Source organism: Mizuhopecten yessoensis, unplaced genomic scaffold, assembly GCF_002113885.1.
Source record: "Mizuhopecten yessoensis strain PY_sf001 unplaced genomic scaffold, ASM211388v2 scaffold10989_2, whole genome shotgun sequence".
NCBI lineage: Eukaryota > Metazoa > Mollusca > Bivalvia > Pectinida > Pectinidae > Mizuhopecten > Mizuhopecten yessoensis.
Genome location: NW_018408823.1, coordinates 178,859 through 194,656, shown reverse-complemented (window position 1 = coordinate 194,656; position 15,798 = coordinate 178,859). Strand labels below are relative to the sequence as shown.

The window sequence follows — 15,798 nt, the reverse complement described above, 5'->3', positions numbered from 1 at the left end:
TTTAACGTCTTTACTTTCATTCAAATTGAATTTTCTTTAAAGTTCCATATTAAAGAAAAACAAAATATGTGGTACATTTAAGCACGGGAACGTTAGGACGTTTTTATGATATGATTGTTGACGATGGGATTCCGCTGATGTTGGTTAATAATGTATGCATAGTCTTGCTCATACAAACAACTTACTGCGCATTGGTGCGTTTTGAACACGCCGTGACGACAGGTACCATGCTTAAAAAGCGGCACCTGGAAGACATTTATGTTTCTTAGTGCAACTAGATGCTCCTACCTTTTACCTTTCTAATTTGTATAAATTGTATCGCTATTGATGAAAGTTCAAACTTCTTTCATAATTGAAAAACACAGCATAACGCCCTATATCGTTACAGTGTTATATTAACATTCAGCCATTACTCATTTTTAAATTGTATTTTTTTTATTTAGCACTGCTTGTTGTGTTTTGTGACAGTGGATTTTTGTTTCAGATAAGCTTTTTTTTCACAGTTATATAAAATATAAACATGCAGGAATTAGTAGTTCAAATGTCATGAAGATTAAATTAATTAGAAAGGTATTAAGGACGAAAACTTTCATTTGACACAATAGTGATGCCAAAAACAGTTATAAGTGACAAAATGCTGGTTATTTTGTATAAAAAGTAACAGTTTACGATATAAATATCAGGGGTAATAATATGCGTATATTAACATTCTTGCAACGGTTACCGCCCGGACATAGTGTTTGTCAAAAATGTGTCATGTTTGTGATATATTGGTGAAGGTTCTTCCAGAGTAATAAACATTAAGAATACCTCCATAAATAGCATGCCATATGCACAATTATAAATATGCACTGTTATAAATATGCACCTATATGTCATTTGTTGTTACTGAAACTTTTCAACGTCATTCAACAGTTTACACACCAGCCGATAACAACTGATTTAACAATCTTCAATAAACAATTATCTTCAATAAGAGTCTTAAGTTTGGAAAAATGCGATATCATAGTTTTACTTTCTAAACACGGCTTGACAAAGGGGATCAGTCGGTCTTGAAACGTTGCGACACGTTTAATACGTACATTGTTTGTGTAGAAAGTAAAACTTAGATATCATGATTAAACACCGATGTCTTCTGATTTCTGTATTCCTACTGTATACAAGCAATTATATAGTCAATAGTACGACATCTAAATAACCCCTCTTTATCAGCTGTGATTCTTCTGGTTGTGAGCATTAATGACTAATGAGGTTGCAAGATATCTTGTTACAATTGCAGATTTGATATCTTCCTTAATGCAATATCGACATGTTTCAGTTTTTGCAAAACGTAATTATAATTTTAATGCAGTTTCTATTGGGACCAAAAAGCAAATAACGAAAGACAATTTGATGTTGTCGGACATTGTGTTTGGTTTTGGTTTTTAGCAAATAATGAGAAAATTGATATTTTAGTCGTATTTTTAAGAGAAAAAACTAAAACAACTATATCCTGTTGATTTCGGCATGTTAAGGACGGATGAATGTCTCGCTTGATCTTAGCTGGAACGATAAATAACATATATATACACCATAGATACCCTATCGTCTCGCTTGATCTTAGCTGATAAATCACATATATATACACCATAGAAACCCTATCAACAGGTGTTGATGATATCAAATCTGCATTTTAAGCATTTCTGTTTAAATTATTTTGTATAATCAATGTTGTACTTACTGTTTTGTTTCAACTTCGGCACTGTGATGTCTGTCTGTGTGTCCTTCACTTGCTGTGACGTCATGTATGTCATTAAAGGTAGAACAACCGAACGTCCGAGGTATCCTCCGACTCGTCCTCCAAAATATCCATCATCGACGCGACGAACTCCTTTCCCAACAAGACGCCCATCAGATCGTTCTACTGTCCGTCCATCTGTTCGTCCAACTCATGGTGGCAGAGGTACCGGGATATAAAATAGTTTCCCTTCCACGCTTTGAAATTTTCCTGTTTTCTTATCATTACATCACAACTTTTTATAAAGAATTTTTAAATCATCAGTTTTATTATCAACATCAGAATGGTCACATTCACTAATGCATTTCAAAATAGTTTATGGTATATTAATGGTGCTAAATATGATATAATAGTTACAATAATGCCATTCTTATCTCCTACTGTTTTCAATAGATCCGGCGATAAATTGATAGTATGAGAGATTTTGAAACGATTTAAATGCATTGTTCATCAGAAAATCTCAAACATTTTTCCATGACAAAAAAGGAAGATATGATAAGTTGCTCCTCCTTGGTTTGTTTTTAAATTTGACTATATCCATGTCCCTAAATAGAAATTTCCACAAAAAATATGCTTCCAGATTAAAATCAAAGTGAAAGTCCTCTTTTTGCTTTGCATTATTAGATATCTTTTATGATATAAGAAAACGATTGATAAGCTATTGATAAAACAAAAGCATCTAAAAGTAGAACTTGGTGTCTCTTAAATTTTCATAACAACGATATTTATGGGTAATAGATTTCTGAAACCGTCTTGACCTTTATCACATGGATTTCTGTTACTTCAACGGGTCATTACAAGTAAGTTTGTCTACCTATTCCAAGCAAACATGTTGCACCTTTACGATAATTTGACCGTTAATGCCGCTGCTGTGTCCGGAATGGATGAACTGGTCATATGGTTCAGTAACAGCTTTCAATATGACTTTTCATCTCTTCTAAAAAATGAATAGATGTTTACCTAGTTCGTATATTAAGTATTGATTGCAACAAAATGGATATTGGGTACATTTGCAATGTCTACCGGATTGGGAGGGGCCTTCTTTAGAACCAAGCTCGTATACACTAATATCAGTGAAATCGACTTTAAATAGTTGATTGATAGTGAACATGAGATAACAACTGGGTCCTACTTCTCATTTAACACAGCTGCTATAGTGCTCGAGCATACAGAAATAGTGTATAACACGTGTTCTTTGTGTGTCTATCGACATACACGTGATTGATTACATATATCTTAAACTGACATCTCAGACCGTAAAAAGGATGATATATCTGTAGAATATAGTTTCCTTGTAGATGGGATATATCAGTTATTGCAGTAAACTTGCACGAAGCAACATTTTCTTTTACCGCTTTTAGTACAAGAAACAGTAAATATTTGACGTATAATATGTACGAACCCTTTGTATGCCCTTCATTGTAGGAAATGGTAAATATTTGACATAGCTAGTTTTGCTTTAAAAAGTTTAAAACGTTTCTTATTTTGCACAAGATGACAAAATCAACAGTATATAAACTAGTTCTGTGTTTTTGACTGCACAGATTATTGGTAGCTCATTTGTAAGGGAATAAGAGACATAATTTGTAATCGTCTATCAAGCCATATTATGTTTAGCTTAAATGATGCAAATGAATTTAAAACGTTCCACAAATCTACATAAACTAGTGATTAACGGTCAAATGTGATGTACAATGTCTATTTATAAACAGACTCCGTCTTTGATGCACTTGATATTCTTACTTTTCTTTACACGTCACCGTGATGTCCCACCCGTATTGTGACGTCATTTTTGTCGTGGAAACAGCACAAGTACCTATTAGATGTTCTATACGTCCTTACTGCGTCCTAGATATCCTACTAGGCGTCCTATGGACGACAACAAGTGTATTACATCACGTAACTCCGCAGATACATTATATTGGCCAAACAAAAACAAAAAATAGAACTTTTGTTTTCATTTTATTAATCACATAATGTTTCATACACAAGTCAATCAGTAGTGCCATATAAGCTGGATAAGTAGATACCGATACTCATTTTTTTCTCTTTTTTTGGTAATACTTCATGAAAAGACTCATTGCACGAGTTGAAGATTTTGTAGGATATCATCATGGACTCTAAGTATATTTGTTCACTGATTTTCGTCTGCTCAAACTGTTTGGTCACTCATTTTTGGTATAAACTAACGTAAAACCAATGTTCCTTTAATGTCATTATTTTAATTTTCTAAAAAATAAAACACATTCTTGTGAAAAATGAGTAACCAACAGTCAATGAGTATGTTGTATGCACACATATCCTCACTGTTTGTCTCTTATGCACTTAATATTCTCGTTTTCTCTCAAACGTCACCGTGCTGTCTTAATGTGTCACGTGTGCTGTGATGTCCTATGTGTCGTTGAAGGAACTCCAATACCAACAGAACGTCCTAGATATCCCCCTACAACCGCGCGTCCTACATACCCAACCAGGCGTCCTACAAGGCGTCCTACCGACGAAAGCAGAGGTATCCCATCACGTGACTTAGGGAAACCATACCCTTTGTCAACCACAAACTAATCAAAAGTCATTTTACTTGAAGTTGTACATAATACTGATTGCTATAACGTATAGTTGTCAATACTAGAAGACTAAAGCCAACAACTATAGCGTCCTTTGTCTTAAATACATCACAATCAAACCTGTCTTAGATAGCGAATGTCTCCATCGACCACATGTCTTAAGTACATCACAATTAAACCTGTCTTAGATAGCGAATGTCTCCATCGACCACCTGTCTAAAATACATCACAATCAAACCTGTCTTAGATAGCGAATGTCTCCATCGACCACATGTCTTAAATACATCACACTCAAACCTGTCTTAGATAGCGAATGTCTCCATCGACCACATGTCTTGAATAACATAATAATGTAATACATGGCGCATCATCTGGGGTGTTATCATAAAGCATGTTTATCAAATCTATTGTTCCTATTTCTAGAACTATTAATACATAGGTTTCATATTCAATAAATGTCAAACCTTCTGCTACTCTTAAATGTAGACTAACACATCCTGAAACCTTTAAAATAATATTCCAAATCAAAATCATCTACAAGGTCTACAAATATCGAGAGTAATCGGTGAATTGGTTATCATGTTTTAAGCATTTAGCTTATTAGTTTTTGACACCTTTGTTAGTAAGATATTCTTATTTCTAATATATTGATTTTCAGATAACGTGAACGTTTAAAAAACAAAGACGCGCTTGTATTTTGGGAAGTTGTGTACTAGGCGATATGATTGTACCAGGTTGAACACTGTCTGTTTCCGTGCTGTGCGGTTGAGATGGGATAAATGTACAGCCTAACATAATGTAACATGAATGTGTATACGATACAAACTCTGATATTAAGATTGCCCGAGTGGATGGCAGAATTTCTTTTCTTTTTATGATGTTATAAATATAGACAGTTTCTAAATTACGTTGTAAATAGATAATTACTTTGTGATGCGTTTCAGCCTTATGGAAATTATTACTCGTATGCATTTATAGTAAAACGAAAAATAGATGATTACAAGATGAAATAAAACTACAGAAGCTTTCCTGCTCCCCATAGTCAGCTGTATATAGATTATTTATGTAACTTAGGTAAATAGTTGTGTTAGCAGTCTATTGATCGTCACAGGTATAAAGAATTATTTTCTTCGCTATTAGAACAAATACTAGGAATAATCATACAAACGGTAATTGATATGGTTTAAATTAACTTTGCATACTTCTGGGAACATGTTACAAACTACCCTTTCGTAATTTCTTTTGAAAAAAATGTTATTTCAGGTATTGTTCTTGTACACACATTTTTCTTCTATAATGATAGAAGTTTTATACAGATAGTCATAATCTACAGAAGATCTTGATACACAGTTTTTATATAAATCTTGTTTCCATGATCTTTATAAAGTCGTGTTCTTATATAGACTATAGACAGTGAATTTTAAATGTATGACGGTTATATGGAAGTGGTCATGAAAGATATAAAGAGCATACAATCGGAGGTAACATGGTAGATGTAATGACAAATAATTGTATACACTATTAGAACATATATAACATTGTAGTATTAACAGAACATCAGAACAAGACAGGTGATCTTTTCATACATGTGGTCTTTATAGACAGGCACTCTTATTTACTTATGTTAGTATAGACAGGTGATCTCTTCAGACATGTGGTCTCTATAGACAGGTACTCTTATTTACTTGTGTTAGTATAGACAGGTGATCTTTTCAGACATGTGGTCGGTCTCTATAGACAGGTACTCGTATTACTTGTGTTAGTATATACATGTGATCTTATAGACAGGTGATCTTTTCATACATGTGGTCTTTATAGACAGGTATTCTTATTTACTTGTGTTAGTATAGACAGGTGATCTCTTCAGACATGTGGTCTTTATAGACAGGTACTCTTATTTACTTGTGTTAGTATAGACAGGTGATCTTTTTAGACATGTGGTCTCTATAGACAGGTACTCTTATTTACTTGTGTTAGTATAGACAGGTGATCTTATAGACAGGTGATCTTTTAGACAGGTGATCTTTTCATACATGTGGTCTTTATAGACAGGTACTCTTATTTACTTGTGTTAGTATAGACAGGTGATCTTTTCAGACATGTGGTCTTTATAGACAGGTACTCTTATTTACTTGTGTTAGTATAGACAGGTGATCTTTTCAGACATGTGGTCGGTCTCTATAGACAGGTACTCGTATTACTTGTGTGAGTATAGACATGTGATCTTATAGACAGGTGATCTTTTAGACAGGTGATATTTTCAGACATGTGGTCTTTATAGACAGGTACTCTTATTTACTTGTGTTAGTATAGACAGGTGATCTTTTTAGACATGTGGTCTCTATAGACAGGTACTCTATTTACTTGTGTTAGTATAGACAGGTGATCTTATAGACAGGTGATCTTTTAGACAGGTGATATTTTCAGACATGTGGTCTTTATAGACAGGTACTCTTATTTACTTGTGTTAGTATAGACAGGTGATCTTTTTAGACATGTGGTCTCTATAGACAGGTACTCGTATTTACTTGTGTTAGTATAGACAGGTGATCTTATAGACAGGTGATCTTTTAGACAGGTGATCTTATAGACAGGTACTCTTATTTACTTGTTTTATTATATACATGTGATCTTATAGACAGGTGATGTTATAGACAGGTGGTATTTTAGACAGTTGGTATTTTTTATTGGCGATCGTACAGACAGGTGGTCGTATATACACATGGTCTATATAGACAGGTGTTGTTACATCCAGGTAAATTGTATCGGTTATCTTATCGACAGGTGGTATTGATAGACAGGTGTTCTGATAGCTTGTATTAGACTTGTGATTTCAGACACGTGGTCATTTTAGACAGATGATCTTATATACAGGGGGTATTTATAGACAGGTGTTCTGAAAGCTTGTATTACAGACTTGTTATTTCAGACACGTGGTCATTTTAGAAAGATGATCTTATATACAGGGGGTATTTATAGACAGGTGTTCTGATGGCTTGTATTACAGACTTGTGATTTCAGACACGTGGTCATTTTAGAAAGATGATCTGATATACAGGGGGTATTTATAGACGGGTGTTCTGATAGCTTGTATTACAGACTTGTGATTTCAGACACGTGGTCATTTTAGAAAGATGATCTTATATACAGGGGGTATTCAATGACAGGTCATCTTTATAGACACAAAAAAAGTATTATTTGGAACACGCAATTTGAGAGATTTGGATCGAATTTCTATAGAGCATGCGATTTGAGAAATTCTGAAGTATGAAGCTATATTTCGCTGTTGTTTTGATAGAAAGGCGAGCATTATATACAGTAAGTAGTATTGTAGTATTGACTTTTAAATACATAATTATGATACAAAACCTAGCATTTTAAGTATTCTCAATATGTTATAGACAGGTGGTCGTTATAGACGGGCGGTCTTAACTGACAGGAGTTATGTAAGAAAGTGAACTGGTGAAGGATCAGGGTACCGGTGTATTGTCCGTTACACTGCTTCGATATCCTATTTTATTCTGCTCTTATTTCACTTTACATTCACTCATGACATTGTGTTTAATGACATTGTGTTTAATGACATTGTGTTTAAATTGTGTTTAATGACATTCAGCAGCAAGGAATTCCAAACTTGTGTGTTTGCAATAAAATGACATAATTTTACAATGATAAATTATACAAGGTGTCACAATATATTGTCATTATGTAAAACATGCATCTACTTAAATGTCTGTATTTATATGTGTTTGTTAAAATAGACGTATATTGTGCTACTTTTCAAGAAAAACTTACATATTGCTAATATCATTTTAATGTATTTTCTTTCAGAATCGACCCTACCACCACGAAGTAAGTTTCATTCCTATTTCGGTTTTTTTATAATATTGCATAACATTCAGATTGCCGCAAGGATTACAAACGCTTGCGATGATAAGTTCTGTGTGCAGTGTTGATTTTTAGGCCCTATAAATACACCTGGTGTATGTGCACATTCGAGGCTTATTTCATGGTAGACAGACACAACCAAATTTCATTACACGTTATTACATAAACATCTGTTTGAAAATTGAATACATATGTATATGTTTGGTTTTAAAAGTTTTTTTCACTGTAAAACGCCAAAACCCGCAAAAATAGATTATTATACAATATCTGCATATGTATAAATATATATATATACAAATGTATTGCAATGACATCTATTAATATCCTTATAACGTACGGGAAACACTGACTAATTTGGAATATCTGTATAATGCCAAAAGTATTTCAATATATCAAGCTCCCTTTTTCCCTTTTACTCTGAGCAGACATTTTATGTCTCCTGACACTTTTTCTACCACCTTCATAAGGCCAACCCTTGCTGTGTAAAGAGTGCCATTATAACGAGAGGGTACACTGCATTCCACGCCATTGTGAGAGATATGATATAGACACCTGTATACATAACAAATTATAATTACTAGACTATGGTCTTTCACGAATCTAAGGAAGAATATTTGCTAAAATTAGCAGTCAAACAATAGCCATAGTTCACATAAACACTTTTTAACATCTAATAACCTTACTACAGAACGTGACAATTTTCCGTGACAACAACAACAATACAAATGGACATTTTACACTTGCTTAACTGGAGTTATCACCTCATGAATTGGAAAATATAGAAAATTGTTCCTTAGATATAATGCACACTAGCTTACATTGTCATTGCTGAACGGCGAATAGGGAACCAGGTATACATTGTTTTCAGTTTCATTTATTTCTTATACGTTCGTTTTTACAGGAACGCCGAGACCAACAACCCAGAGACCGACCACACCACGACCAACGACTACTCGACGCCCAGCCACACCACGACCAACTACTCCGCGACCAACCACGACAACTACGCCAAGACCAACACGGCCAGCTAACGCATTTGATATTGTTGTCGTTATGGATTCCTCTGTCAGGCCCGAAGTATTTAGTAAGATGACTGACTACGTGAAGATGGTGACTGGAGAATTAAGCATAGATAACGAGAAGTTCCGAATGGGTCTTCTACGATTCAGCACCTACCCTGACGTGCAGTTCCAGCTTGGGAACTACAATACACAGGAAAGCGTGCAACGAGCAATAAACCGGGTACAGTACCGCCCAGGTGAGACCAATACAGCGAAGGCGTTTGATATCGTCAGAACTCAGATGTTTAAACGTAGAAGCGGTGACCGAAGTTTCGCTAGGAACTTTATCCTGTATCTCACCGGAAGTGACGAAAGTGAAAACAAATTCCAATCCTGGGCCGCGGCAGAGAGGGCAGAGGACGACGGCATCCAGATATTCACGGTGGGATTCGGATTAAAGGATACGTCAGAGCTCAATGAAATATCCTCGCATCCACTGTCGGACTTCCAGCAGCTGTTTTTGGATGAAGAAAGACCAAGAAACTTTAATGATGTGTTGGCTCTTCTTGAAGCAAGTGAGTAGAACAAATCTTACTTTTTCTCCTTCGTTTCCTCTTAAATACCTTTGAGCTTTGTCGAACCAGATAATTCGCTAGGGCAGTTTCAGTGTACAAAACAATTACAGTTGTCAGTAAATAGTGATAACCCTGAAAGATATCCGGAAGTTTTGAGCAAATTGAAACGTTCCCGCCGTGGGAAATGCCTAGAATAAAATAGCGATCCCTTATTTATAACCAATTTACATCACACTGTAAACGTTTGTTACTTAATTCGGAAGAATAGTAATACCGGATACATATTTTATCAAACAGAATTACTTACGATATCCTCTTGTGTGGAATGTCGGGTTAATGCATATTTTTGATTAAACTACAAGGCTTCGGGGATGGGGTTCTGAGGACCACAATACCCTGTAAATGAAATAATGTCCATGCCCCCCTTGCATCCGAATCCCTTGAAATTTTGCAATATTTGATTTGAACTGGAAAATCAATTGAATTATTAGAGACTTATCGATATTTTTGACAAAGTTAAAGCCCTTTTCAAAGAGTTGTTAGTGCAACTAGTTCCTAATGAGCGATTCGGTGAAACACCATCATAACAATACAGGTAACTGTTCAAGTCCATTGAGCATACTCTTCCCGAGGTTTATGCAGGTACACAAATGCATATTAATAAGAGAGGATATTTTGGTTAGCCTATTTCTAGTCCGGGCTCTAGATTTGAATCTTTCATATAATATGGATTCATTATTATTATTTTTATTCATATTCCCTATAACATATATTGACATACTTGTCATTGTCATATATCAATGATTTGTCAAAGTTTTCAGGTCAAGATAAGGCTACTGGTTTTGAAGATGTGAAACATGGAAATATATGTATAATTGTTTCAGTTGTTGAAAGCAATTATACACATTATAAAACATTGCTCTAAAAATAGAGCTAATCACTTGGAAAGTTAATTAGATGTTACCGTCCACAGCTCCGTTGGTAACCATCCATCAGTAATTACATGTAGGTCTTCAGAAATCTGATGAAACGTCAAAGTAAAGATGTAATCTACTGGGTTTGTACTCTAGTGTGGACATTTTACTCACAATTCGTGCGCCAAGAGGGAGTAGTTTGTATGTCTAATCTGACGATTTGTGTACTTAACACTGATTGCACGATGTTTCTGGAAATATCTCGATCGTTCATAATTCTGCGGACTACGCCAGACTTCGCAAAATGGTAGACTTGCAGTTTAGCTGCAGACTTGTTATAGCATCAAAGCTGTCTTGCTCGTTAACAATATGATTTGTATTAAGCGATTGGCAGCAAACGCATGACTGTCAATGTTGTTCTTACTCATTTTGTTTTTTATCATTTTATTTACGGAGCAGGTGGAGTCCATCTTATTTTAGCTTTAAATACAGATTACAGACGCAGATCGGAGTAGAGGTTTATTTAGACACACCATCATTTATATATGAAATAGTTTACGTCTAAAACCAAACAACAAAACAGCAAGATTTATTCTACAAAAACAAAGTTCTGATTTTCTCGGCAGGGAAATGTCTACATATTTGAAAACTGAACCGTTATTAATGGTAATTGTTTATTAACGTTTCCTTTTTGATAAAACAGAACTGCAATCGCTTTATATATATATAAATATATTAATTAACCTTCCTTCATAGTGAGAAATTTCGGTGAACACAAATATGTCCAAGCGTGTTTAAAATGGATAACTCATGACAGAACCGCGCCATACTTATCATCACAGAACCGCGCCATACTTATCATCACAGAACCGCGCCATACTTATCATCTGCAACTTCCCACTTTTGTTATTTCAAAACTGGTGGTCATTTGATGTAATAAAGAGTCACTCGATTATATTAACATATGTTGCGTGATGTATTGATCATATTACTAAGAATAATCACTCGAGATATTGAGTAAGGAAACCCCTTTGTACTACGTAGGAAGCTGATGTAGAAAGTCGAAAGAGCTCAAACGTATCATGTAATGGTTGTGTGCAGTTGTATAGTGGATAGATGTCTAATTCTGGATATATCAACCGTGTAAACACATGGCAGGGCGGTTCGCCATAGAACGATGGGACGGATAATATAATTGATAAATTACTTAATAAATGAAATCATATTATGCATCCAAGACCAACACCTAGCAAACTAGCGTGTGTTTATGTACATATAATCACTAACCCCTGTCGGGCGTGAGGTCTAAAACCAATTACATCATTGGAACTGCCGACATGTTTGGTACACGCGCTGTATTCCTGACCGATTACTTGTGTCTGACACCTCAGCAGGGTCTTAAAATAAAACCAGAGACATTGTTAAGCTCGGCGTGGCTGTTTGTCTAAAGTGTTCCGAAACATAACATGTTATTTGGAAATAGAGAAATAAAGGGAAGTTGTCTTTGAACCCTTTATCACATTACAACTTCAGCTGTAACAGGTAAAGGATTTAATTAATATGTCTTGTAATGTCATTTTGTTTATAAAGCCACATAATACTTTCCATTATGATGCACCAGACTTCACTTCACTGACTTTATCAACAGTTGCTCTACAACCCACTATATGAACATTACCAGCAGAAATGCATTTCATTTGAGTATGAAACCAAAAACTCTCGTGACTTATCACATGGTTTACTTATGATGTCATGGATTAGCATTGTTCAATGAGAGTCTTGTGGCTTTGCTTCGGATAACATGGAGAATGCCCCTGCATCAGACACTCAAATGGCTTCGGTTATTTATTGGCGCCAATTTTATATAAAAAGGGGGGGTGGCGCTGTTACGCCAATGTCGTTAAAGGGCGACGCATAAACAAAATGCAGTAAATACATTAATTATTTATTTAAGAACAAATCAATAAAATTAAACATTTGTTCTATAGTAAAAATGTAAATATACGGATTGAACGGCGTTTTTTAAATTTTCATGCCGGTATGAAAATTTTAAAAAATGCCGTTCGATCCCTAAATGATTTTTGGGATTAAAACATGGAAGGTATGCATATATCAAAGTGATCAATCTGGAGACAAAAAACCAACAGTGAATAAATATATCAATATACTATGAAAGAATGTTTCAATACCGAAAATACATTAAATGTATAATATCTTCACAATTTAAGGCACTGATAAGTAATCCATCACCAATAAGAACCACGCCGAGATTAACAATGTCTATAGATTTATTTTAAGACCCTGCTGAGGTGTCAGACACAAGAAATCGGTCAGGAATACAGCGCGTGTACCAAACATGTCGGCAGTTCCAATGATGTAATTGGTTTTAGACCTCACGCCCGACAGGGGTTAGTGATTATACGTACATAAACACACGCTAGTTTGCTAGGTGTTGGTCTTGGATCAAAAATAGGATTTCATTTATTAAGTAATTTACCAAATATAATATCCGTCCCATCGTTCTATGGCGAACTGCCCTGTGATGTGTTTACATGGTTGGTATATCCAGAATGAGAAATCCATACAACAATACAACTGTACACTCATCACTAATTGGTCCTGGTTTTCTATGACAAGCCAGCATAAACGTTTTCGAATGAGCAATGCCGATTTTGTATTTTGTTTATGTATTTATCTATTTATTTTCATTTTTTTCTTTTTGGATATCACTTGATTAATTGTAAATCCTGTACGATGTGCCATTACGTTAAATAAGCTATGTACTTGGATATCTCATGTACAGATGTCTTATCAAACATCAACATATCTCATATATAACTTTCTATAGAAATGAATTGTATACCCAGTTTTGTCGGATTGTCCTTGCCAGAAGTCGAATCCAGGGCCAGTATTTATGAAATGGTGTTCGTCCTTAATCGCGGATTCTTTAGCGGAATCCCTCTAAGATTATTTTGAATCACCTTAAAATTCGACTTTTTTTAGTTTATCACATGACTTCGAAATCGGCATTGAACACGGAATCTGTACATGAGTACGGGTTCGTGAATATGGTATTGGACTTCAGAGTACGAGCAAAGTGCTCTACCGATAATGAAAAAGAAAAGTAAGACCCTTCAGTAACAAGTGACTAGTTTGTTACGTTGTGAGGGTTCCCCTACTCTCCTACATAGCACTGTTTCAATACCCGCTTATCGGACGTGTTTATGTTACATAAGAGTAAGGCCCTTCAGTAACAAGTGACTAGTTTGTTACGTTGAGAGGTTTCCCCTACTCTCCTACATAGCTCTGTTTCAATAGCCGTTTATCGGACGTGTTTATGTTACATAATAGTAAGACCCTTTAGTAACAAGTGCCTAGTTTGTTACGTTGTGAGGTTTCCCCTACTCTCCTACATAGCTCTGTTTCAATAGCCGTTTATCGGACGTGTTTATGTTACATAATAGTAAGACCCTTCAGTAACAAGTGACTAGTTTGTTACGTTGTGAGGTTTCCCCTACTCTCCTACATAGCTCTGTTTCAATAGCCGTTTATCGGACGTGTTTATGTTACATAATAGTAAGACCCTTCAGTAACAAGTGACTAGTTTGTTACGTTGTGAGGTTTCCCCTACTCTCCTACATAGCTCTGTTTCAATAGCCGTTTATCGGACGTGTTTATGTTACATAATAGTAAGACCCTTCAGTAACAAGTGACTAGTTTGTTACGTTGTGAGGTTTCCCCTACTCTCCTACATAGCTCTGTTTCAATAGCCGTTTATCGGACGTGTTTATGTTACATAATAGTAAGACCCTTCAGTAACAAGTGACTAGTTTGTTACGTTGTGAGGTTTCCCCTACTCTCCTACATAGCTCTGTTTCAATAGCCGTTTATCGGACGTGTTTATGTTACATAATAGTAAGACCCTTCAGTAACAAGTGACTAGTTTGTTACGTTGTGAGGTTTCCCCTACTCTCCTACATAGCTCTGTTTCAATAGCCGTTTATCGGACGTGTTTATGTTACATAATAGTAAGACCCTTCAGTAACAAGTGACTAGTTTGTTACGTTGTGAGGTTTCCCCTACTCTCCTACATAGCTCTGTTTCAATAGCCGTTTATCGGACGTGTTTATGTTACATAATAGTAAGACCCTTCAGTAACAAGTGACTAGTTTGTTACGTTGTGAGGTTTCCCCTACTCTCCTACATAGCTCTGTTTCAATAGCCGTTTATCGGACGTGTTTATGTTACATAATAGTAAGACCCTTCAGTAACAAGTGACTAGTTTGTTACGTTGTGAGGTTTCCCCTACTCTCCTACATAGCTCTGTTTCAATAGCCGTTTATCGGACGTGTTTATGTTACATAATAGTAAGACCCTTCAGTAACAAGTGACTAGTTTGTTACGTTGTGAGGTTTCCCCTACTCTCCTACATAGCTCTGTTTCAATAGCCGTTTATCGGACGTGTTTATGTTACATAATAGTAAGACCCTTCAGTAACAAGTGACTAGTTTGTTACGTTGTGAGGTTTCCCCTACTCTCCTACATAGCTCTGTTTCAATAGCCGTTTATCGGACGTGTTTATGTTACATAATAGTAAGACCCTTCAGTAACAAGTGACTAGTTTGTTACGTTGTGAGGTTTCCCCTACTCTCCTACATAGCTCTGTTTCAATAGCCGTTTATCGGACGTGTTTATGTTACATAATAGTAAGACCCTTCAGTAACAAGTGACTAGTTTGTTACGTTGTGAGGTTTCCCCTACTCTCCTACATAGCTCTGTTTCAATAGCCGTTTATCGGACGTGTTTATGTTACATAATAGTAAGACCCTTCAGTAACAAGTGACTAGTTTGTTACGTTGTGAGGTTTCCCCTACTCTCCTACATAGCTCTGTTTCAATAGCCGTTTATCGGACGTGTTTATGTTACATAATAGTAAGACCCTTCAGTAACAAGTGACTAGTTTGTTACGTTGTGAGGTTTCCCCTACTCTCCTACATAGCTCTGTTTCAATAGCCGTTTATCGGACGTGTTTATGTTACATAATAGTAAGACCCTTCAGTAACAAGTGACTAGTTTGTT

The 15,798-nt window shown here is 35.6% G+C and overlaps 1 protein-coding gene across 18 annotated transcripts in view; it reads left to right on the top strand.

Annotated features, from left to right (window-relative positions):
• Positions 1-15,798, top strand: part of LOC110464458 — a 255,107-nt gene that overhangs the window by 207,009 nt on the left and 32,300 nt on the right. For all 18 annotated transcript variants that reach the window (XM_021519688.1, XM_021519687.1, XM_021519680.1 and 15 more), the window contains 4 exons: positions 1,799-1,942; positions 4,185-4,286; positions 8,173-8,193; positions 9,131-9,805. In XM_021519688.1, coding sequence (XP_021375363.1) covers positions 1,799-1,942; positions 4,185-4,286; positions 8,173-8,193; positions 9,131-9,805 — 942 coding nt within the window. The remainder of the gene's footprint in view (positions 1-1,798; positions 1,943-4,184; positions 4,287-8,172; positions 8,194-9,130; positions 9,806-15,798) is intronic.